The sequence below is a fragment of the Zonotrichia leucophrys genome, chromosome 1, assembly GCF_028769735.1.
Source record: "Zonotrichia leucophrys gambelii isolate GWCS_2022_RI chromosome 1, RI_Zleu_2.0, whole genome shotgun sequence".
NCBI lineage: Eukaryota > Metazoa > Chordata > Aves > Passeriformes > Passerellidae > Zonotrichia > Zonotrichia leucophrys.
Window position 1 is genome coordinate 108,977,215 of NC_088169.1, and position 25,707 is coordinate 109,002,921.

General features: G+C 36.4%; 1 protein-coding gene across 2 annotated transcripts in view; it reads right to left on the reverse strand.

Moving 5' to 3' along the window:
* Nucleotides 1-25,707, reverse strand: part of GBE1 (1,4-alpha-glucan branching enzyme 1) — a 135,653-nt gene that overhangs the window by 47,088 nt on the left and 62,858 nt on the right. For both annotated transcript variants that reach the window (XM_064726946.1, XM_064726939.1), the window contains exons 8-9: nt 5,171-5,286; nt 4,327-4,454 (exon numbers count right to left, since the gene is read on the reverse strand). In XM_064726946.1, coding sequence (XP_064583016.1) covers nt 4,327-4,454; nt 5,171-5,286 — 244 coding nt within the window. The remainder of the gene's footprint in view (nt 1-4,326; nt 4,455-5,170; nt 5,287-25,707) is intronic.

The following is a 25,707-nucleotide window of genomic DNA, read 5'->3' on the forward strand; positions in this document are numbered from 1 at the left end:
AAACCCTCCATAAGCAGCTTCACAGATTGACCTGGTTTAAGGGAGAAAAGAATAAATTTAAATCGGCTATAACTACACCCAGATGTGCTGTTTGAATACAAAAGTTACAGAGAAAAACATTATGACTTTTCTCATCAAACACTCTGCCTCAGAATACTTTAATACAGTAAATATTTAAATGGGAAGAGACCTCAGCAGATGCAGAGTTTGAAATAATTAGCTCTCTTGAGCTCCAAGTAATCAATAGAAAGTACAAAGTGGTCAACAAAAGACAAATTAAACCTTCATTTTGTTTATTGATATTTTGCATAAGGAATTGCATAAAAAAAGGTTATATTTAAAGTGCACTAAGGAAGAAAAATACAATCTCTACTCTTTTCTCAAAACAAAACCTATTGATCCAGCTAGCCCTGGAAGTGACATGCTCTTACTGCATAATTTTCCAGTTTCATATTGATGGATGCTGACTACTCTTAAATTCGTAATTCCACGTTCTCAAAATATTTATTTCACCATGGTTGTTAGGCAATTTTATCATGCAGCATTCTTTTCTAAAGTTATCTGAACAGAAAATGCAAGTCTCTAACAATTGCAAAATATCCATCAGTACTCAATTTTATTAACTTCTGTGGGGGAATGGCTTCTCACTAACAGCAGTTATGGATTAACAAACACCTCTTGCATCTACACAAGGGAATTTATGGAATTAATACTGACTAGCACCAGGGCTTAATTAGGAAGCTCATTCTGATTTGCTGGATTCAATCCAGTTTTCAATCCAATTTCTGCATTGGAATAGTGAAAAAAGATATTTATGCTTCAAGTTATACACATATACAGGCATACACAGACATAAGGGAGGAGATCAACCAGATCACCAGGAAGCTCATGGATGGCATCCCAGGGGTGGAAGGCAGGGCTGCCATCCAGAGGGACTGGCTAGAGGAATCAATCAGCAGAAATGTCACACAGAATGTCAGAATGTCACCAAGATAATCCCGACCCTGGGATGGGCCACCTCCTGCATCCACAGGGGCTGGGCCAGCCAGGCTGGGGAGCAAGGGCTGGGGCTGGGGGCCAGCAGCACGCTGAGCTTCAGCCAGCAGCCAGGCCTGGCAGCAGGGATGGCATGGCCAGCACAGCCAGGAGATCAAAGGAGGGAATTATCCCCCCTCAGTCAGCAGCCACTGGATCACACAGAAAACTGTGTCCAAATTGCACATGCTGTAAAAAACAAAGAGTGAAGTGGAAATTCTTTACAAAGTTTTAGATGTGATAAAAATTTCAAAAACTCTCCTAAATCAGTCAGAAAGAATAGACACAGACTCTTGGTCTCTAGATTATACAGGACATGATGATATGAAACAAAAGCCTTTTTCTGTAATTTATGGTGCCAGTCAGGAGGAGTCCAAGTCTGAGATTTAAGCAAGTCCCATCTACTTAAATCAAAATAATTAAAGCCAGATTTTTGGAAAGTAAAGTTCCAAAGTTAACAGCATTTATATCTATGTCTACAAATTTTAACTGGACACACACACACAAAAAATAAAATAAATAACCATAAATAGTTTGTTGAGTAGATCAAATGTACTTCCACCAGGAAACTTCCTAGCCTGGTACAGCCCTCAGACTGCAACACATTACTGATCTTCCACAGAGGGGTCAATGAAGTGACAACATGTGGTCCAAGGGGGATCAAAAAGGACTTCAGGGCCTTGAGACAGTTGGTAAAGGAAGCTGAGGCAGAAGCCCATTTCTCCTCTCTAACTCTAGCTGAAGGCAATAACATTGAAAGGAATGGATGGACTGAGTTTATTCATACATTGCTCCATGGTTGGGGTTACTGCCAAAATGTTGGGGGTTTTGGCAGTGGAATGGCCAAGTATGCTGGATTCAGACAGGAATCACATTTCTCAGTGATGTCTGTATGGAAACCAATTTCAGTGGACACATGGGAGCTTCGTGAGTTTAGCAAGACACATGTCCCAGGGGCTGCACCTGGCTTGGGGCAACCCCTGTTTATCAATCCAGGCTGGGTGTGAACAGATCCAGAGCAGCCACTAAGAAAGACTTGGGGGTGCTGGTGGGCTGGACATGACTTGTCAGTGTGCTCCTGCAGCCCAGAAATCCAAATCTGTCCTGGGCTGTGCCCAAAGTGGGCAGCAGGAGAGAGAGGGCATTCTTCCCCTCTGCTGAGAGCTCACCTGCAGGGCTGCATCCAGCTCTGGGCTCCCAGCACAGCAAGGACAGGCACCTGCTGGAGCCAGGCCAGAGGAGGGCCATGAAGATGATCGGGGTAGAGCACCTCTGCTATGAGGAAAGGATGAGAGAATTGGGATTGTTCAGCCTGAGAAAAAAAGCCTTTGTGGTGACCTAATTGTGGCCTTCCAGTGGCTCCAGAAAGGAGCCCACAAGAATGACAGATAGGACATTTTGCTAGAATATATATTGATGGGACAAGGGGGAATGGCTTGAAATAGGAAGAGAGTAGGTTTAGATTAAATATTAGGAAGAAAGTCTTTACTGTGAGGGAGGTGAGGCACTGGCACAGGTTGCCCAGAGAAGCTGTGGATGCCCCATTGCTGTTCAAGGCCAGGTTGGATGGGACTCTGAGCAACCTGGGCCAGTGGAAAGTGTCCCTGTTCATGGCAGGGAGTTGGAACTTGATGATCTTTAAGTTCCTTTCCAATCCAAGCCATTCTATTACGCTAATTTCAAAGCATTTGTTCAGAACAGGTCTGAAAAGAGCAGCATATGAAAATATGCTATTCATATTTCATATGAAAATAGAAACCACTGTTTCTTTACCTGTTTGTGTCTATAATACTTCAGGAATGACATAATTTTACTTAGCATTTTTTCTTCTCATTATAAAGGTCTTTAATCGCCGCTTTATTTAGAAGGCCAAAATGAAAAACAAGCGTATACTCGGTAACACCTAAAAAATTAGCAATTACTAAGACAGTGAATATACAGAATATTAAAAAGCTGTAAAATCATTAATTAATTACATTAATTGGGGAATATATTATCATTAGTTATGGCCAGAGAGAAACATTTTTCTCACATGGCACTGATTCTATAGCCAAGTAGACATTCTTCACTGCCTTTTGTAATTTTCAATTATGTCAATAGTTTCTCATTCTGAAATTCTCCTTTAACCATGAAGCACATTGATCAATTCTATGATTCATGTAGTGACTTCCTGAGGCAGAAAATTATGTATTGAAAAAGAAGCAGCTCTCAACTTAAGCATGAGAAACTGAAGACACATCTTATTAAAAAAAAGGAATTCTTAGGCCAGGTAATACAAGACAACTAAACTCAGAAATTCTTTGGTAGGAATGCTTATAATCTAGGACTACCTAGAAAATTAAGTGATTTAATTTCAAATAAGCCTACAGCTCAATGAAACCACCCCCAGTTTGCTACTGATTGCTCCCCAGATGCTGTTTTGGTAGCTTGTCATTGAGCTCCTAGCAGTGATTGTCTATGATAGAAGACTTCGCCATAAATAAGAAATTAAGAAAAGCACTATTTTCCTTCCTAAAAATAGAGAACTCTTAAGCATCACAAACCCTTTTATTAGAAATCCATATAGTCCCTAATGGTATCAGATAGATCCCACTTTTTCATTTAAACAAAATGAATTATTTAAACATGATAACAGAAAAGAACACGCCATGTTTAAATGATTGTTCTTCTGGATGAAGACAAAATATCAGTGAAAATTAGAATTTTGAATGCTCTGCTGTCTCATACTCTTAAAAGCTCTATGTGCAAGAAACATTTTTCGGTCAAAAAAATTTATCTCAATCAACTCAAGTAATATAGTCTATTTACCCCTTTAGAAACCTGGAGAAACGTAATAATAAATTTAAATTATCCTATATATTTAACATCTATAAGTTTATTGCATTTAATTTGAAGGGTAATTGTCAGATATACCAATATAATTCAAAATATGCAAAACATCATTAGGGCTGTTAATCTTTAGTATCACAGAGCACCACTGACAAATGGCTATCATGCACAAGCAATAAACTAATAAAAACAATTCTCATTACAAGTTCAAGGTGATGAAGGAAAAAACAAAAGAAAAAAACTGCCACATTAATTAATAATCTATTAATGCTGAGAAAATTCCCAGAGTGCATATTCAGGTTGTTTTTTTCCCACCAGGCAAAGTCTGTCCACTAATTAATATTTTTCAGCTCATGTCACTGCTTGAGTACCCAAGGCGTGACTGGATAATTAACAGGAAATTCACATCCCAAAGCAAACTAATCAATATTAATGTCACTGAGGATGGTAAAATGAGCTTACCTCTGCTATGGTTATGCATTCTGGGTGCAAGGTGTTAATCATGTGATTGGCCAGCATCAGGTAACACAAAGCATCTTCATCCACATGTAGGCCAAAATACTCATTGTAATCTCCACTGAACCCTGTGCCTAATAAGACAAGAAGTTTTAAAAGCCAGAGTCAAGATTTATTTAGAAAACACAGCTATTTCACTCAATATTTCATTTTATAAGCAGAATGTATTAATGATTTTCCATCTATCCTCATAGCAACAAAGCAAGAAAATTAACCAATGTGGATTTTTTTGATCATTCACAGAATATCCTGAGCTGGAAGAGACCCATTAACATCAGAGTCCAACACCTGGCCTTGTACAGGACCATCCCCCAGAATCACACCCTGCATCATGCAGGTGTTTCAGTAATCTTCTGAACCTGTTTAGGAATCTTCTTCACACCTGTGCCAGCTGTGTTGTGCTTCCATCCAGCCACAGGACTCATCCCACCAGTTTTGCTTATGCCAATCATGTCAAAACCCTGGCACTGGGCTAAAGCTCTGAGATCCTCTATTTTGTTCCTCATGATTGTGTTGGTACAGAAACACTTCCAGCATGGTTTGTTACACCTGACACCTTGTGGAGCAGATTGAGGGGTCTTCCTAGTGCTTCCATCCTCAAGTTTTGGTTGTGCCATCCCATTGCTCCTCACTATCAAGCCAGGTTTTGTCCCTTCCCATCTAGTTTCAAGCTCTACCAAGAAGCCCCTCTAGCTCTTGTGCTAAACCCCTTTCCCCCCTGAGAAAAGAGAACTTTAGAGCAACAGAGCTGCACCAGGAGGGCTGAGATCAGAGCTGATGAATGGCTCACCGATGCCGTGGTGGTGATACAACATGGACGTAACGCCATCAAACCGGAACCCATCGAAGCGATAGTCTTCAATCCACATCCTCAAATTAGACAGAAGGAATCTCAGGACTTCCCAGCTGGAATAAATTTATTAAGCTTTAAAAATCTTGAGATCAACTAGAGCTCCTTATACCATGTCCTCCACTTGCATATGTGGTACTTGTACTGTACATTTTACTATTTTAATGACTTCTTCTCTGTTTTTCATTAACCTTTCCCAAAAAGATTTGTCTTAAAGCCTTTGACTTTTTACTGAACAAAATTTTAAGACTGGAGATAGGAGGTTACTAAAAACTCTCAACTATCTACATGGACATCTAACAGGATAGTGTCTGAACACGTAGTATATTTTACTACCTATACTTGCTGGTGTAATTTTTCTTTCCCTCTCTGAAGATGGTTACTCTCTGTGGGAAAAGATGCTATAGAAAAGGAAATAAAATTTTAATGCGCAAGAACTTCTCCCCAAGATTTTATGGATTTATAGAAATTTTTAGGCATAATTGCTGTTCAAAAGCTGTCCTTCCCAATTAATGACAAATCACATGTCACCAGCAGAATGCCAAACCACCTACTATGTTGCAAATTTACACATTTGAAAAGTAAACCACGGGAAAGTTGAGGAGGTATATTTTGAAGTTCAGAATATCAGGAATGTGATATAATACACACACATGCACAAAGCATGGAGATGAAATCGTAATATAAGAGGTTCCAAAATGAACAAGCATGAGGAAACATTAATGAAAAGATTTTGATATTAAGGAATACAACAGTTTCATGAGCAGCTTTCCTAGTATTCATCACGTCCTCTCCCTGGGCATTGGTCTCTGTAGCTTCCAAAGATACCCACATCTTGTTTCTACTGTTCACCCTCCATGACACTCTCATGTGCATCTCCTGCAAGCCACAGCTCTCAAGAGCTCACCCATCTCAATCAGCCAACACAAGATGCAGTGAAACTGGTCTTGCCCACATCTTCAACACTTGCCAATGTTATGATTTCTCTCTAACCAGTTTTCCAAAACAGCATAGCTACAAACCCCACTTCCACTTCCCAACTTCCTACCAAGTTTCTGTTCAGAGAAAAGGCCAGGAGCAGGCAAGGTCTCTCCAGCCACCCTCTGCTGGGTGAGACAGAACAGGTAATGTTCTGTCACAATTTACCTATGCACATGGTAGGCACAGGGTAGTGAAGGGGATCCTTCCTACATTTCATTCAACAGACATCAGAAACAGTAATTTCAGGAAGAAATTATGACACAAGGAATAATCTACATTTTGACAAACAAATGTCACCATTTTCCTTCCTCCAAAAAACTTCTTCATATGAAGGATGCTTTAAATCCTGAGTAAGTGGTATTAGAAGAAAAGATGAAAGGCTATGGACACACTATGAAGTCAAATCCTGATCTCACTAAGTAGCCAATTCTTATTAACTTCCATAGAATTTTAATATTTCTCCTTCTTTCTGCATGCACTGCACAGAGATACATACTTGTGGATATAAAGGCAGAAATACCACCAAATCAAAACCTCCAAATTTAGGAAATGTGAATCAGCTCACTGTGAATTGCCTCACTTCAACACCTTTCCTGGGCATGCATTACATGACAAGATTTTTTTGGTTATTGTTCCATTGCTACACTCCCCTGCTTCAAATCATCCAATTCACAAGTTAACATGACACTAGGAAGATCTCAAGAGCTCGTCTGAAGAACCTTTCATATATTTATTAGCTCTCAGGTGAGATGGTTTGCAGTGAATGAACAAGACTGGGATTGCTCTGATATTGAAAGGGATAGAAAAGCATCAAAAGTCCTAAAACTGGCAAACTGGTCACAAAAAAGCAATTTTGTGCAAATGTTTGCTATATCTTTTTCTGACTCAGCATGAAATTCACAGAAAGCTATATCCTGCAAGCTAAATACTGCGAGAAAAGAGTACAGCATTTCAGCAAATAAAATTAGTATCTCACACAGAATTAGGATAATGCATGCACAAAGAGTGCATTAATTACTACAAGCACTATCCAGACTTAAAAGTTATTTCTTCTCATTACAAGCATCTTGACTTTATAACCCTAAAGTCCTTAAGATAGTGAAGAGGATTTGAACATTTATAAAACATACACAAAAATCTCAAAATGGATAACAAATGTAATTTTTTTCCACCATTGTTGGCATTGAAGATTGATCTTTGGGAAAAGATGGAGAACCAGCAAGAACATAAATTGTAATGACTTTTAGATGAAAAAGTGACAACAATAAAAACAAACAAGATGAATTTGTTGCACCAAAGTATTAGTTAGAAAATTTATGAGATCAAAAACCTGAGTAGGAGCAGCAGATGTTTTCCAAGCATCTGATTGCACATGGGAGAGAAGATCATAAATAAATAAATAAACATTTTATCTGTGATTTTAGTCTAAACTTGGACAAAAATAAGCTTTAGGATAATTTTTAAGAAGTATATCAAGCACTAGCAACCATATTGACTACACAGCTCCAAAACATGAACCAGAGTAACAGATTTTTTGAGACATGCAAATTGCACAAACCATACAGAGATCCATTTTTTCATCCAAGTCAATTTGTTCATGGGAGCAGCAATATTAGACACAGAACTTGACAGAACAAATAACTTGGCAGAAAGCCAGCAGAGGCCAAAACTGAAGAGGAATAATTGAGATACAATCACCACAAAAGCAGTAATTCAGGAGCATTTCTAAACCAGCTCATTCTTGGATTTTACCGACAGATATGGAAACGAGATAGCATTCATTAAGAATGCAATTTCTTCTGGAAAAAAGTCATACCTTAAGTTATCCTAAAAATCTCACATTTTAGCATATATCAAAACTAAGGAAGTTCTTTTATTGCATGCATGATCAAAGACAGGCTATTATGTAGCTTTTTCATGCTGTATCATCATTATGGAACCGAATGATTTACAGTCTAAGAAATCTAATTCAGAATTCACTCAGACATTCAAAACAAAGAAGGTCTTTGCAGAGAAGTATTGCTGGATTTTCTCCTTCACTCTTGGAGCCCCCATAGCTCATTTATTAATAGCAGATTATTTTGTTTGAAAAAGTGGAATGAGCACATCTACCCTAGATGACCTAGTTTCATGAGGTGATGAGACATTTAACAACTTTGCTATACTAGGTCAGCAGAAAACCTGTGAAATTGCTTATAAGACACATTTGTTATTTACTTTTTTCCTCTATACTAAGAAAAAAAAGCAAAATAACAATTCACCATAAGCATTTTAAATTCCAGTCCATGATGAACATGAAATATTTAGATGCAAGCAATGCATTTAAACCAGTTAATTTTGTCACTATGGACAAAAAATAATATTGGCTGTGGCTAATACAGTTTGAATATGTAATTCTTGAACCATATTAATGTTGACCTTCAGGAATTGCATTTATTACTATGTATTGGAGAACTGCTGACCTTATAAGAATCTAGACTTTTATGATGATATGCCTGTTTCAGTTCTCACTGTTTAATTAACTTAAGACATAGGAGCACTGAATTGCTAAAACATTATTTCTCAAACTATCCCCAAATATTTCAACAGCTGACTGGGCTAAATTCATTCAAAAGATTGCTAAACAAAGAAATTAGCATTCAGTCTAATAAAGTTAATAGTTGTAAATTAATTGGATGCAGGGTTGCACAATTACTTCTGTGCCTTTTTGTGGGCAAAACTCCAATTCTTCATAAACCACAGACAAATATGCAATATTATATGCATAATATATAGAATCATAGAATGGTTTAGGTTGGACAAGACCTCTGAGATCACTGAGCACAACTCTTAACAGCTATTTCTCACAGGAAAAGCAGTCTGGCTTTACATATATATATATACACACACATATGTATATGTGTGTATATATATATGTACATATCTGTATGTACATATATATACACATATGTATATGTGTATATATGTATGTACGTGTATATAAATATATATGTATGTATATGTTTATATATATGTATAGCAACCATACTAATATATATTATACACAATCCACATTATGTTTTATGTATTTACAATTTTCTATTTAAAAATTCTAATAAGTAGAACACTGGTTATTATGCAGCTTGTTTGGCTTGGTTTATTTTGAGAACGAACTAGAGCAGCAGCTTTGAAGATGCAGAGAGTTCTTCATTTTAGTTAAAATTGGAATTCTGGAGTGCCAAACCAGACAGCAGCCTTTCTGCAACCATTAATCCTAATCCCCAAAGTCCACTGCTATGTAGGGAGAAAGTATTTTTTTTTTTTTCAATATGCTGTAAACAATATAATAGCACTATGCATTTGTTAGACTTATATTCAATAATTACTTTGGCAAAATGAATTCTTAGAAATAGGCACATTTTTTACTCATATAGAAGCAGTAATTCTGAAGTGTTCATGAAATTTTTTAAACTTTTTTCCCCTCAGAATGCTACTCCCTCTGTTGGTACAAAGCAGTGCCATACAGAAAGGTGAAACAAGAATTTCCCAATTTTTAATCGCTTAGACATTTGATTGATGCTTTGAAAAGACACATAATTTTAAAATTGTGCAGGTTAATTCTGCACCAACTCTCTCTCATATTTTGCCAATGAATTAAACATGTTTATGAATATATTCACATGACCTTCCTGAAATGCCATTTGCACAAAAAATTTTCTCCTCAAATGAACTACGGACTATATAAGGGTTTAAAATAACCTTCAAGTAAGCAGCACTGTCCTAGGCTTACATTTTTATGGCTAGTCCTATCCACACTTGGTAAGAGTAAACCAGTATCAAATAAAGCATTCAGTTATCTGCCCTATAAAATGGAAGCAATAATTCAAATACTACTCAGCAAAGGTTATGTCCTGCAAAATGTGAATATAAGAACAGCCTTGGAGGCAAAGCAGGTAGGTACTTATTGTAATGAAATTTAATACTCCTGATGCTTTTTGCTCAGTGAGTTTCCTGAGGTAAATAGAAAGGAAAAAAACCCAAGTAAGTACTGAAGACAATTACCTCAGTTTTAAGAGAGCCTGCAGGGCATACACATTTTAAAATAGAGAAAATATCAAAAAATATTACAAAACTCTTTTAAATGCTGATAAAGCCTACATGGATTTCAGCTCCGATTTCAATACATTAGCATTTGCCCCACTTTTATTCTACCCAAGTAACTTAGACACTAATAAAATAAAAATCTTTGAGATTATTTAAAATTCTGTTCTCCCAAAATAAACCTCTTAGACAATATTAAATTTGTTTGGTCATATAATCAACTCTGCATATTAACAAAGAAAATTTGCTATTCTACAAAATACAACTAAATCACAGCTTTAAAAATGTATTGTCAGAATTTGCATACAATTTAATGCAATTCATTATTTCCATAATTAAACAGTAGTTTACTGTTCAACACCGAGTTTGCTTCCAAAATTAGTCTAAATGTAGTGCACAAATAGGTACAAATAATTACAGGTTAGGGACTTGATTTTAAACAGATCGCTATCCTGAACTTTACCCAGAAAACAGCACCAGCTGAGATGGGGACTGGCAAAGAATCAAGTGTCAAGGGAGATTTAACTGCTTTGTTGTGAGATGCTTTTTCTCCCCTGAAGTAGTATGCTACTATATATGTATAAGAATAGACAAGAATTATCCTCAACTTTATTTATTCCCTATATAGGAAAATGAAATTACACTCAAAATCAATGCATTCCATTAGCAGTGAGAAAAATATTAACTACTTGGACAAAGCTCTACTTTCTCAAAACCATCTTATTAAAAGCCTGAAACAGTGCTTTCTATAAATCTAATTTCATTTCTTTACTTTAAAATACTGGTTCCCTAATTTATGCTCACACAAGTGACCTGAAAGGGACACTGAGAAGGTGCCTGGTTCACACACAAAAATCTTTAAAGCATTTGTATTATGCCTGCACCTTCAAAATGCAAATTCAAACTGGTTTAATTTGAATTCAGGGGCCTTTTTTTTTTTCTCTAATGCTAATGAACAGCAACAGGTATTTAGGCAGCTACGAAGCAAAATTATTCACAAAAGAGAAGATTTTGAAAAATCCCAACTAAAAGCACTAGAGAAGTGAAGACCAGACCTCTGCCTCTGAGAAAATTCCAGGATTAGTATAAAGAGATCAAACATCTGTTTTTCCTGAAAGTTAGAGAGCACTGATGATTGAAAAATCTTTTCTGTGTACAGATGATGGCAAATCTCAGTTGTTGCAGATGTGTGAGGCTCAAGTTCATCTATACCATGATACCTCATACAACACCTTATCAATCTAGCGTTCAGTATCCACACCCTACTACAAATTTTTTTTTAAGTAATTATCTTGAAATTCTCAAAACAAAACTTTTAATCCTCAAGCAACAAAGCATGGCAGGTGCTTTTTATGTTTATATAGCAAAAACAAGCTCATAAGGAAAGTGAGTTAGTCTCATATAAAGAAAATTGAAAAAGGGGCAAACTTTTGCATTTTACCAACCTAGGACACCACCTCAGAAGATACTACCTAAATATCTTTTTACTTTAGACCCTCATGGTCCAGCACACTGAACCCCTGAAGACTTAGTTGCCTGTCTATTTTATTGACTGAAAGTTTATCCTTCTCTTCATCCCAACTAGGCACTTGGAAGCAATGCCAAATCTAGAGAAGGAACGAAAATTTTAAGATGAGTCAAAGTGTTCATTATCAGTCATCATCCAGTACAGACAACACAGGAAGCTTCTGAGATACTGACTCCATGCCTTGAATGGCAATGTACTGATTTCTAACCCTGGGGAAGCAGGGGCTAAGGGAAGTTCACTCTGTAAATTAGCTACTACAAGGCTTAGATTACTTCCTCTCATGCTTCCAGATTTTATCCTCAGCATCAGCAATTGCTGTGGATACAGACCAAAATGTTCCTTTCTGCACCGTGGGGTGAGAATGCTCAGTTACATGACAGACTTTGGCATGGAGGGCAGAAAAGCTTGTACAATTAATTATCACTTCCACAGAAAAACATTTCCAGTGCATTGAAGTGCAGGGAGTAGACCCATCCTAATTGATCAGCATCTAACTCCCCCTTTATTGATTCCATCAGTCACTTTTTATAACAGTGTTAATTAAGCTCATACATATTGCAAAATCCGAGCTCATCATAGGTCACAGATTAAACATTAATCCCTCCTTTTGTTTTCAATACCCGTGGTTTGTTACCGAAACCAAGATTTGTGTTCTCACCCTGATATGAAAGGTTCTCAAAACTTACTTTTAGTTTCCCGAAACAGCCAAAGATAGAATGTTTACCTGTTATGAGAAAACTGCCTGAGAACTCTGCTGTTTACAGAAACGTGCCTGGGAACTGCTGTTTACAGCAGGCTTGGGAACTGCTGTTTACAGCTGCCTTTTACTTTTCCATCAGGTGTATATTTTCATGGCCTTTTTTCCTTCAAGCCATGTCTGAGAAAAACTCTCCAACACCAGTGGAAAGCCTGAAGATTGTCTTAGATCATCCCCAGCGCAAGGTTCAGGGAATCTGCAAGGGGAAGCAGACACCTGGCAAAGCTGACCAAGGCATGCAGCAGTCCCCATTCTCTCTGAGGAAGCACAGAATGCAAAGCTGCTGCATTTCCACAAACCAGCACAGGAGATCTCAAGTACAGGGTTCATATTAAGTAGGAATCCATCCTTAAGCACAGCACAGTATTTCTCTCTTTGCTGCATTTTTTGAAGCTACATTCTTCAAAAATGTAATTAAAGAAAGATATTGGATCAGACTGGGCTGTGCCAATACAGTTGTGAACTTGCAAATACACTTTCAGGATGTTTCATAAATAGTTTTTCATCTAAGAGACCTAAAGAATAGGTTTGTATTCAAAGACACCTAGTTTTTAATCTCAATTTCTTACTAGGTACTGTCATTTCAACCATATAATTTGTACTTCATGAAGATAAATATGAGAACAATAAACACATTTATGATAGATTGTGCCTGTAGCTTTGCTTAGTAAAATACATGGCAAAATTATTATTTGCATCATCTCTGGAATAAATACCTATAACCTTATTCTTGTATTGATTCACAGCTATACTCTGTTTTATTCATTATTTTATTTTCCAAGCATTATGCAGCTATTTTAAAACCTCTTGCAACCTGAACACATTTTAACATAACCACTGTCTTTCTTTAACCACCAAATTGGTAAGCTCCACTGGGAAATACAGTGTGCTAAAATGTATTCAGTTGTATTCCCACTAATTCAGTGAAATTAAATTGTCACAGTGGAAAACTCAGATAGTATCTTGAAAATATTGAGAAAATAATTAGTGTCCCTAGACAGAAATTACAAAAAACATATTTGTCTGCCTAAAGATTACTTAGAAAGTAGTTTACAAACAACACATTCCTCCACATTTGAAAAAGCTTTGAGTACTGTATTCACACTTTTAAGTCAACAATGGGATGGCAACTCACACAACAAGGCAATAGAACCCTTTGACAGTTTTAAACCAACTTTTGTTCTTCCACAGTAACAGGTTAGTGCATGAGATCTTGTACAAGATCACAGAATGATCTGTGTCCAACTGGACATTAGGGATTATCTAGTCAAACCCCTTTATCCCCAGTAAAGGTAAGAAATTTATTAGAAAGTTAGAAAAGTATGTATTAGAAACAGAAAAAATAGAGAACTAGCTGTAACTACAAAGTTTGAAAATAGAAAAATGTTATACAAGCATAGAAAGAAAGGATATTAAATAATAGTTCAAGTTTTAGTTTAGATAGACTTTAAGATTATAAAAAAATATGTTTAGTAAGATAGCAGAAGGTTTTAAGTTGAATAATGGTGTATGTTAATAGAAAAAAAATATTTTGTGAGGTATGTGTATGTATTTTAGCCACAGCCTCTCTGGACAACCTATTTGGTGTCTCATCACTCTCCCCATGAGAAGTTTTGTTCTTATGTCCTCCCTTATGATACCCTTGCAGTTTAAAACCACTGCCCCATGTCCTGCTACCTGTGTCCTGTCCCGCATCCCTTCCCTCAAGCCAGTCAGCCACACCCCACAGTTTGGTGCCATCCACAAAGTTCAGTCCCAATAAGTTCCTCAGGGACACTACTTGTTACTGATCTCCATTTGGAAACATGAATCTACCAGTATATTTCATGCATTGGAAATATGTGTTTATTTTTAACATTAAGGTTTTTTACTGAAATGTCATGATTTTTAACTGAAATGAAATCCACTATTTACCTACTACAGATATTCTCTATTTCAGATCATATTTCAGTACAAGTATTACCGATCCTGGCTATGTGGTAGCAGAATGCTGGCAACTTTTAATGAAAATATATCTGAAATGGAAGCTTCATAATATTATAGAAAACAAGTTTTGTTGTCTAGAGCAGGAAAGAATACAAAGGAAACTAAAGCGAAAATTCTCTGAAATAGTTTAAAACAAGTTTGCCCTTGCATATATTGATAGTCTAGCATTGCTGGCAAATGAGTTGCTCAAGCCTCAGATTCTGATCAAATGTTTCTGGTTTTCCAAGTTTGGGTGAGGATGGTTCTGTGCTTAGAGCAACTGTTGGTGAAATCTACAAAACATTTCCTGTTTCCAGAACACAGTTAATGAGTTTATAAGAATGCTATTTTGAACTGCTTTCTCTAAGTCACTACCTTTTTGAGCCAATTTGTTAGCTGGATAAGGATTAAAAAGAACATCCAGCTGAAAGCTGTTTCCCATTTCCTGAGAGACTTTCAGTTTCCTCCCCAATTAACCCAATGGCAAAATAATTACCTTGAAATTTCTTATAACAAAGTCAAAGTAGATTTTCATCTTTTCCAATGCCCTTATCCAAGAAGGTGGGGGCAAAGGAAGACTGGAAACATTCTTAATGTAAATTTTAGTGGTTTGTAGTCAACTTTTTTTCCTCTCCAAAAAGCATTCACTTTGTTAATCACTTACGGGGCTTCAACATCCACCCAAGAACAGTTATAAGCCCCTACCTAACTTGTAGGAAGAAAAACACAGGATTTTAGATTTCAGGGTAGTGAACAGTCTAAAAATCCTGGGTAATGAACACCAAACACTCAAATCAGAAAATGGGGAGAAATAGCAATGGAAATCTTTTAGGATATTTTTTTCCTTCAGTATTCGACTGACTAATTACTCCAATTCACCAATTGTTTGGACATAGAAACTATCTATGAAATCTTAAAGGCAAGAGTTAAATTTCAACAAGAAAAAGTAAATTTCACCGAGTCATTATTCCTAAAACCAGCTATACATCTAGCATTTCAAAAGATTATGCTATTTGGTTCCCTAAACTTCAACTTTTAGAACTTGTTTCTCAATGTCCAAGCTTAGTCCATTTAAAACTAAATAAAGTAAAATAAATCTGTTCTATTTAAATTAGATAACTCATAATAAGAAATGTTTTTGGCTCATAGCTGTGGCTACTTTTACAGTCACAAAACGTCATTCAGACAAACTCAACACTTGAAGCCAGTGCAGTACGTATATATCCTTTGTGTGAAAAATCCTATTTATTATTATTTATTATTCTAATTATTTACCAGCCTGACTAATTTGGTGTCATAATAAATGAAACAGTAACTTAAATGGTTTTTCCACTTTTTTTTTTTCCTTTTGCCTTTGGGCAAGAAGGGAAGGGAGAGAAGGGGGAATTTAGCACGGCTTCCACCTGCTTGCAAAAGGCCAGGGTATGAAAATGTAATACTGTACTCATTTCACTTCCAGTTGTGGTTAATAAGAAATGGATTCTTTCCTCAAAAGACACCAATTTCTCTATTGCTCTACCAGAGAGCTGTCTAAATTTAAAAATACTACTAATAATAAGCCTGTGCTAAAAGGTGCTCTAAAATATCAAGCCCTAATCAGAAGTGGGCTACATTGCAATCAAAATGTTGCTAAATAGAAACAGCAAGAGGAGAAAAAGTTAATGATGCTGAAGCACTGAAGAAAAAAAACAAAGAACAGTGACAATTTCTCTGAAGTTTTGTGAGTTAAAAACACAGGCTGTAGAGGCAAACTAGTTTTTTTATGACAGGGAGAAAGAAAAAATAGCCTCACTCCATATCATGAAATGTCAAATTCTATGGTGTTTACATAAATCCCTGCAGCCAAAAAGAGGCAATCTTAGGTGTTTATTTAATCAGAAAAGTGACAACAGTCATTACTTTACTTTGTTCACATATCTTAAAGGAATAAAGAATAAAAATAAAGACTGCAAAGAGAAATCTCTTCATTGTGAAGCCTTTTGATAAATATACTCAGTTTAAACACTCTTTGTGCAATGACTAAATATATTACATAAACAAAAAAATCCATAGTTTTACTTAATAATTCTTCAGAGAACTTAATACTCAGCTCTTTGTTTGAACAAATTAAGTCATCTCCTACAGAAAAAATTACAAGAGCACATAATAGTGACTATGGGTGTGCTTTTTCATTCTTGTTTATTAGTTCACATGTATCTATCCTTAAAACTACACTTGACAGGACTTAATTATTGTGCAGTAACACTAAATAAATCAAGGGGTAAGGTCTCCCAAGTATTACTTGTACACTTGCTTTCCTCTGCCTGAAATAAACTCATTAATTGCAGTAGAATAACTTAGAAAAACTTGTGTCAACTATCTAAACTATTAATTAATCAAACAGGCAATTAATTTATTTTTTTTCCCAAATAACTTTATACCAATTTTCAAGAGCTGACAAGGAATTGTAATATAGATACATACAAATATTGGGTAAAGAGCCCCCTTAACAACGAGGAGACCCAAAGCAAATCCATGGGGAAAATAGCCAAGGAAATACTGTATGCATTTAAAAACCCCCAAAACCACAAACCACTCTTTTTAATGACCTGGTATGGAACGATTTGCTTTGCTCCCAGGGATAAAGCTTTTACTAGAGTATCATCCTTGTTCATTAGGACATGTTTGACATGATACACCATTTCAGTTTTCCTGGCTTGTCCTGTAACTACATCAGCCAGAACTGAGCCAAAAGCTGCTCCCTGTCCATCCATTATAATGGAGCAGTAGAATCATTTTTTAAATCTTCTTTACAATTTCACCAATAATTTCTTCAGTATCAACTCTAACAAAATTCATTTCAATAACAACAGTTCCAAAGTCATCATGGCATTTAAATAACCTCTAAAGAAAACAATTATATACAGCTGAGTACGTCCTTATAATCCCTAAATATTAGCATGCTATCACCAGTAGAGTCCCATCTCAAGCTGAATTTCAGTCAGTGGCTACAGGTGGGAAGCAATTTGTTAGGACAGGGACAGCTACTCCCTGAAGCAGCAGGCTGCCCCGGTTGTGTGCATTGCTCTCTGTCTCCACTTCCAAACACCTTCCAGAGGCAGGAACTTTATGCCACTCTCAAGAAAACATGGCATCCCTTCCAAAACTCTCAAAACTCTAAGGAATATATCAGATCAACATAATCACTTGCAGATTATTACTGATTTGTTGTCCATACATACACTAGCGACTTTTGGAAATGCTACAGCATTTTTGTTGTTTTCTACCTTGTAGACATAGCCATTAATTGATTTTTTTTCCCCCAGTTATTTATTTTATGCTCTTTACAGTGAGCTTCCAAAAAATGCATGTTAAGTGGATCTGTGCCTTATACAACATGTACATAATAGAATCAAAACCCCCCCAACAATTGTCTTAATATTTCCATCTTCTTTCCCTGCTGTGAGTTATACCATGCCTCATTTTCCTCCAGCCTTGAATTTCTTTGGATAAAACCCTATTAGAAGAAAGTCAACATCCCTCATTTAATTTGTGGATTCTTTTTAAACTGATACAACCATCAGCCTCTTCTCCAGCACAATCTTCTATTCACAACAGATGCTGCTCATGTAAACTGCTGCAGCAATCACTTAAGAATGCAGTGGAAGTTGTCAACTCAAGTGTGGATTACTAAATGCAAGATCATTATTCCATTTAGACTGATGCAAAATGATTCCCTGCAATGTGTTGAATCTTAGCTAATTTTAGATATTGATTGAAATACCATAATCAACTTCATGTAAGTGTGACTGTATTTATTCAAGATACGATTGAATTTAAGTGGCTACAAGTGGTCACCTCTATATTTCAAAATGCGCTACCTGAGTTAGAGCAACTGACTGCAACTTTTCAGTGTGCCTTTCTTCGCACTTCAATATCTTGCTTTATTGCTGTACCACTTTCTGTGCAGCTACATTTTTGAAACTTCACACAAAGCTTTGAATGCTATGTTGGAGGTTAATTTTGGAAACTGGACACTTCAAAGAAAGCTACACAGATTCTTATGTGAAGCTCTCAGTTTTAGAGCACCTATGGATTTAAAGCTTCACAGTCTGTTATACCGAAGTACAGTAAAACAATTAAGCTTGTTTAATTAAAAACTTTAAAAATTAAAAAGTAAACCAATTATACAGCAGCTCTCAACTGCATGTAGTATAAATCATAGGATCATGGCTGAAACTTTTATTTTTTGCACTATTATTTCAATTTTTCCAATTACATTGCAGTAATTTCCTATGTATCATCTCTTCTGTGAATGCTTTCAATAACCATTCCCTGCAAAAAAGGCAATTTATAAACTGAAATGTCCCCATACTTTAAAGTGTTCTCTTACTAGCATTTATAATGATGACTAAAAGAAGAGAAAACAAAAGCAAACAAGGATTTTCAGGCATGAAAGGTCTTAAACTTTAAGGGTTAAATTATATGAAGTACTTACATACTGTCACAGTCACCATCAAAATCCAGTCTATTAGAAACAGAGCACTAAGGATCATAGGCAAACTGTTTTTAAAAACAATCTTTAATCAAAATAATTACATTTATGAGGGGTGAGGGGAAGAATAAAAATCTCACTATTATGCTGCAAGCAGTGCTTCCTTAAAACAGTCATTAAGAAATAATCTTTGCCAGCCAAATGAAATTCCAATGTATATTATGCAGATCTTTAAATACAGAGCTTTCCTAAACTAATTTGGTAGAGGAAGACTGGCAGGAAATGAATTAAAATCAGCACAGCTTTATGTTTTACATAATGAAACACAACTTACATCCTTGTTCTATTGTAATTACCCTAGAATCATCAATATACCAAAAAGACATCACATGTCTGAGAACCTCCCTCACTGTCAACTCTCACTGCATTATCTTTAGTCTAGCTGGAATTATGGCCAAAAATGCTCATTTCACAAATGAAAACACATTTGTGACAATCATGGCAGGGCATTGGAAATGGAGCTGGGGAAATGCCACCTGCACCTTGCTAAATCCTCAGAAGCTGCAGAAGAGAAAGCTTCAATTCCTACACCCTGGGAAATCAACTGGATATGATTCACTAATTATGTTCAAGCCACCCCTCCTTGCTTTTTCTTCTCCTCTTCCTGTGTCCCAAACTGTGTCTCAAAACCTGCACAGCTTAAGCTTCTAAGAAAACTCCTTAGCTGAGAGAAACCTGAAGAGGCTTTAGATTAGAACTAGACAAGATACCAAAGGCAAAGTTACAGACAAGTTTGTTAGGAGCACTAGGATTCAAAAGGAAGATCATGGAAAGGCACAAAACAGCGAAGAGGACAACCCAATAGCATCAAGGGTCTGTGACAAGTAGTGGCAATCTCCTTTTTCCTAGCTGCCTGACACCTGCCTGGCCAGCAAAGTCTGTTCAGGTGTCATCTCAGAAGCAATGAGTGTTCATAGTAGCCTTTAAATCCCATCTGTCCTTTGTGTGCATGAGCTTACAGTCAAATCTCTGCACTCTACAACGTGCGTCAATAAAGGGCCCCTGGGGTGGATGGCAGGGACACACACACAACGTGTTATCTGCTGTCTGCATCTCATGCTCATGTGTCAATTTTCCTTAAGAGCATTAGGCAAGGAACCAGAATCTGTAATACCATGGTACTCCAGAGTATCAGCTGAAATCTATTTAAAATGCTAATGATGTAAGCAATAAAGAGTAGCAGGGAATCTATTTCATCTTGAATACTGTTACAAACCATGGGGAGGCTCCCAAAGAAGGAAACAAGTCTTTACCTCCACTGATATTTAGAATTCATCACTGAATTGAAGGAAAACAAAACCAAAAATATTCTGAACAGCTATGTTTAGAGAATTATGAGCCCAGACAGGTACCCTACTAACCAAACTCTGAAAGATTTATGTTCCAATTAATTCCACCTACTATCATCACCTCAGTGGCAGATAAAGACTGGCAAAGTAGGCAATCAGAAGAAAAGAAAAAACAATTTGGGTGAATAACAGCTGTTTAAGGAAGAACTAAACACTGAGCCGCTGAAGATGTTAGAAGATAAACAGTCTTTAAAGAGTCAGATCCTGAAGCAACATCAGGGGATCTTTTCCCCTCAGAATACACAGAGTAAGGTTTATGCAGAATTTAAACACTGGGTGGCAGAAAAGGCCACTGTCTCAGCATCCAAACACAGGTGGATGTTTTAGATGCCAGAGAGCACCTGAGACACCTGCCTGAGGCTGGACCACAGGACAAGGGGAAAAAAGCTTCTGGTGACCCACCCCACTGTGGAGGGGCAAGCTGGGGAAGAGGCCACCTACACCAGAACAAAGACACAAGCTCCAACACCTGGCAGCTGCCCTTTTTCTGTAGCACTGGCAGCAAGGTTAAAAGCAGTTTCTGAGCTGTGGCAGTTTCTAACACACATTAAGAAAAATTGAATTAAAAAAAAAAAAAAGTAAAAAGTACTGAGCTATAATCATCTGTTCCACCAGCAGTTCAGAAAACTGAGCTGGAGAGAACATCTGGACTGGCAGCAGGGGACTAGCAAGTCATCTGCTGCCCTGATGTAAAACTGTGGCTCATGGGACAAAGTGTTTATTGTATACACTAAACCCTACCTGTTGTAGCACTTCAAAGCACATTTGGCATGGATGTCACTTGAAACTTCATAAAACTGACAAAGAAAAAACTTAATAGGAGATTTCTTCCATTACATGGCTTAGTTATGATTTTTAAACCCAAAAATACGGACACAACATCCTCTCTTAAAAAACTCTTGAAAACAGGCCTCAAAAAAGGCCCAAAGGAGATGCTGGGACATCTGCTGGCCCCAAATCCTTGCAACCAATATAATCTCTTACTGATCATACTGCTGCATTCAAGAAAGCTGGACTAATTAAAATTAAAACTGCATTGTAAATCAATCACTGAGTTTGCACCAAATTCATCTCATAGACCGTGAAATAATATAAAATTTTGCCTAAGTGTTCAGGTGAAAAGCATCATAGTATTAAAAAACCAAAACAAGCCAAACTAAGCCCCCTCTCCAAAAAAACCCCAAACAAACAAAAAAAAACCCATAAAGCATCACATGATTTCTGAATTTTAATTTTACCATAATTTCTAAAAGCTCACAGAAATATATCAGCATACCTATTGACATTCAGAATTGGCTTAAGACAGAATAGAATCCAACAAAATCTAATGAAAAGACAGGAAAAGCCTTAAAAGTCAAAACAATACTCTGGGACCTCAACAAGTCCAGAAGGGCAACATCATTTACGCATTCTATTCATGTAGTGCTGTGGGAAAAATCTTTACTAGGTAATATCTTGTTCTCAATTATTTTTAAATTGTTTTCCCTGATTATTATTTTAGACACATTTGCTATTTGGAGAAATGAATTTAAATGAAAACACAATCAACCGCTCTAGTTGTGATCCCACCTGGTCTCCAGGGTGTACGACATCATTTCTAATGAATCTGGCAGCTGAATAACCTTTGAATATGATTTTAGGAGGAAAAAAAATTACACTTTGCTTGTGCAAAATTAATTACAACTAGAATCCTTATTTAAGATAGGAAGGTGTTTACATGTATTTCAAGAGAGCTACCTGTAACAGGAACACAACAGAGATCTTTAATTTCTTCCAAAATGAACTGCACAATGCCAACTAGAGTACCAGTCCAGAGCTTCTGGCACCCCTTTTAAACTAAAGCATTTCCTTGACATGAATTCAGGGCTAGAAAAGTCACAATTATTAACAGGAATCAAAGCAAATTATATAAAAGTTTGTTTTTCAACAGAAAGTGTTAAAATCAACTGCAATTCTCACTGAAGGTATATGATTCTGGTTTTTGGATTGTCAGCTGAGGGAAAAGGGATGGACACAGATTTAGACAGGATAGAGATGATGGAGAGGAAGAGTCACCAAATTAGAACATTTCAAGAAAAAAATGCCCAGGATCTCTATTTCAGAAAAACTCACAAGAATGTGCAAGAGTTATGAAAATTATTAAAGTAAAATTTTCTTTTTGGTTGATTTTTAAAGCACTGTTGATATTCTTTATTGAAAATAGTTAAGCAAAAAGTATTCTATTGGCCAACTATCTTATCTGCAATTTCTCATTTCAATGAAATTGAGTTGTTATTTTCCTGTGCCAGACAACACCATGAAAAGCATAATTTTAAAATGTTGTTTACAGTTTACAGAAAAGCTCCTGCTTCATACAACACTAGTATAAATATGGATTGAAATATGAAGAATTTAAAATATGCCTTTTTCTTTTTCAGCAGCACTATGGGGCAAAGATGCAATACCCTGGTCTGTTGAACAGGTTTACTATTGCTTTTCTTGTAGCTACTCTCTACTTACATGAATTTTACTAAAAATAGTATTTAAATGCACAAAGGATATAATCCTTTTTTTATTTTTTAGCATGGATATGGATCTTTTGCCACATTCTGTTACAGGAAATATTCACAGTCCCCTTCACAGACAACTGAATAATCTTGCAAATGCTGTGAGATAAACTTACTTACATCTTGGCTTTCAAAGAAAATGTAGACAGACTAAACTGATAAAGTAACTGTTCCTTAATCTCCTTCACGGTACAGAATTAGTTTCTCTCAATTCCAAAGTGAATTGAGCATTCTTTGCATTTGATGTCTAAGTACCTGTAGATTTAACAGCTCTTCCCACTACAGAAGGAAAGGGATTTAGTACAAGCTCTGTGCAGGATAGAAGGCTGTGCTAGCTGAAGAAATTTCACTCAGCAAGCAAGCTTTTCTGTAGACCATTCAACAGACTGTGTTTGCTGTCATTGATTTTGAGCAAGCTTTCAACATCTGCCAGCAACTCGAGTCTCTCTCACAGATTTTTATATTCGCCTCATCCAGACTAGAGCTGCTCATCCACTGGTATGGAAATTAGCAGAATGCCAATACAGACTAAACTGAGGGGGAAAAAGAAGCCAAACTCAACATTTTCAATGAAATGTCTTGATTCTTTCACAGTTTTGCTCGGAACCTGCACACACAAAGAGGGGAAAAAATGCAAGCTATTTTTAATCAGTTTTGTGAAACTTACAATGACCATGAAGGCTGTAACTTTTCAGCCTTAAAACTTGACTATAAATACATAGAGAATATTTACTGTCTCAAGTATTAGGATAAAAATATCCCTTAATGACTAGAAAAAGTTCACAGCTTCCTATGCTTGAAGGGGAAGAAAGGGCTTCGACAACCATTTGAAAAGAGAGCTCCAGATCTGCTTTTGCATAAGAGAGGGTAAGGGATGAGAACAGAGCTTCAGTTTCTCTGGTCTTTGCTATTCTCTCATCTCATCCCTCCTCCCTCACAGCTCTTTCCACTTCCTTTTTCTGCATTCAGTCTGGCACCTCTTCCAAAGCCAAAGCATGAAAAGAAATTCCATAGGTACATATCAGTGACCCAACCAAGCCATGGAGGCAGTTCGTCACTTCTGAAGAAATATTTAACATTGACAAGCGCAACCTACAGAGGAGCTGGTTGTTTCTCTCATTTATAAACACTCAATACCAGCATCACTTTCTTTTCCAGCAGGAAGAACCAGAACAGAGGAAGGTCCATAACCACATTCCATTGTCTCACTAGAGACATTGGTACTCACACACTTGTTGGTTACTCATAAGCATCAAATGAAATAAAATGTCTTATACTATCACATTGGTACTAAAGTTTTAAGATTATTTGAAATACAACTGATTTGAGTATGAATTTAAAGCTTTATAGGAAGGACTAAAATGCATCTCTTACAATTATTAAATCACAATAAATCACATCAGAAACTCCCCCTGAAATGACCCATTAAATTGTCCCCAAATAAACAACAGCTCATCCTATTAAGTATTCAAGTGCACCAGTCACTTTTCACACTGGTAACTTGGTTTATTTGCCACTGAGTTCCATTAAACAATTGGCCCATGCTATGTAACATGACTTCTGTGCAATCATATCCATCCAGTCCATGGCAATTCAATGTAAACAAGGGAGGAAAATGGAAAAAAAACCAGGAAATTGAACCTGCAGAACAAAAACCTTAACAACTAAGAGGTTAACAAGAAACTAGAACTCTACAGTTGCTCTGTGATGAGCCACAACAGGAACATTCAAATATAACCTTAAAAGGGTTGAAACAGGACATGGTAATTGGTAAAAAGGTCACACCAGATTATGCATCTCAAGGGGGAAAATAAGAGAATTTATCCTGGAATAAGTGAGAACTCTATACAGAATTTTATTAAGACATGCCTTAAGGAGATTGTGAAGTTACACAAAACTTACTGTGGAATGTTTAGGGAAACAAAGGAAAGGAAAGGGAAGAATCAGGGTGCTTCAGGGATGAACAAACAGAAAAAAATGCGAGAAGGACGCTGAAAGAAGCTGGCTGCTTGTGCCTGTTTCTCCACTTAAACCACTGAAACATTCAGCATACAAGATCAATCTCCTTGCCCCCAATACCTCAGAGAACACAGAGTAAACAATATTAAGTACTAATAATCAACTGGCATTAATACATGTTTTGACACACACTATAGTTATACTGGTTAATTAAGCTTGCCCAAACTGGGGTCTCTAGAAATGTCTGCTGAAAATGACCCCTGCTTTGTATTAATTGTTGATTGACCTCCAGAAGCATTTTGAAATAGAGTCAGCTCTCCTGGGGGAAATCTTTTCCTACATTTCAACAACCTGACAGTATGTCAATAAATTTACAGAGCTTACAAGTTTTCATCAGCTTTTCTTACTATTTTTTTTTAATATACAAACATAATCTACTCTATATATGCAACATACTATATATAGTAGGGAAATATTAATATGCATAAAATTCATAAAATACACAATTATATATTTCTACATAACAGATATTTAAATTTTTATAGAGAAATATGTTTTTAAATAAAAATACCTATAATTATAAATTGCATACAATGCACATGGTATATAACATGCACATTGGTAGTCATAGATGACAGGAAAGCAATGAAATGGAATTACTATCATGTAGTGTTAGATTTTAAGGATTTAGGCAAGTAGAGGAATTTAACTCCACATCCTGCAATTGTTAAACAACCCAAATAACTTTACCAGCTTGGTGAGGAGTGTAGTTTTAACA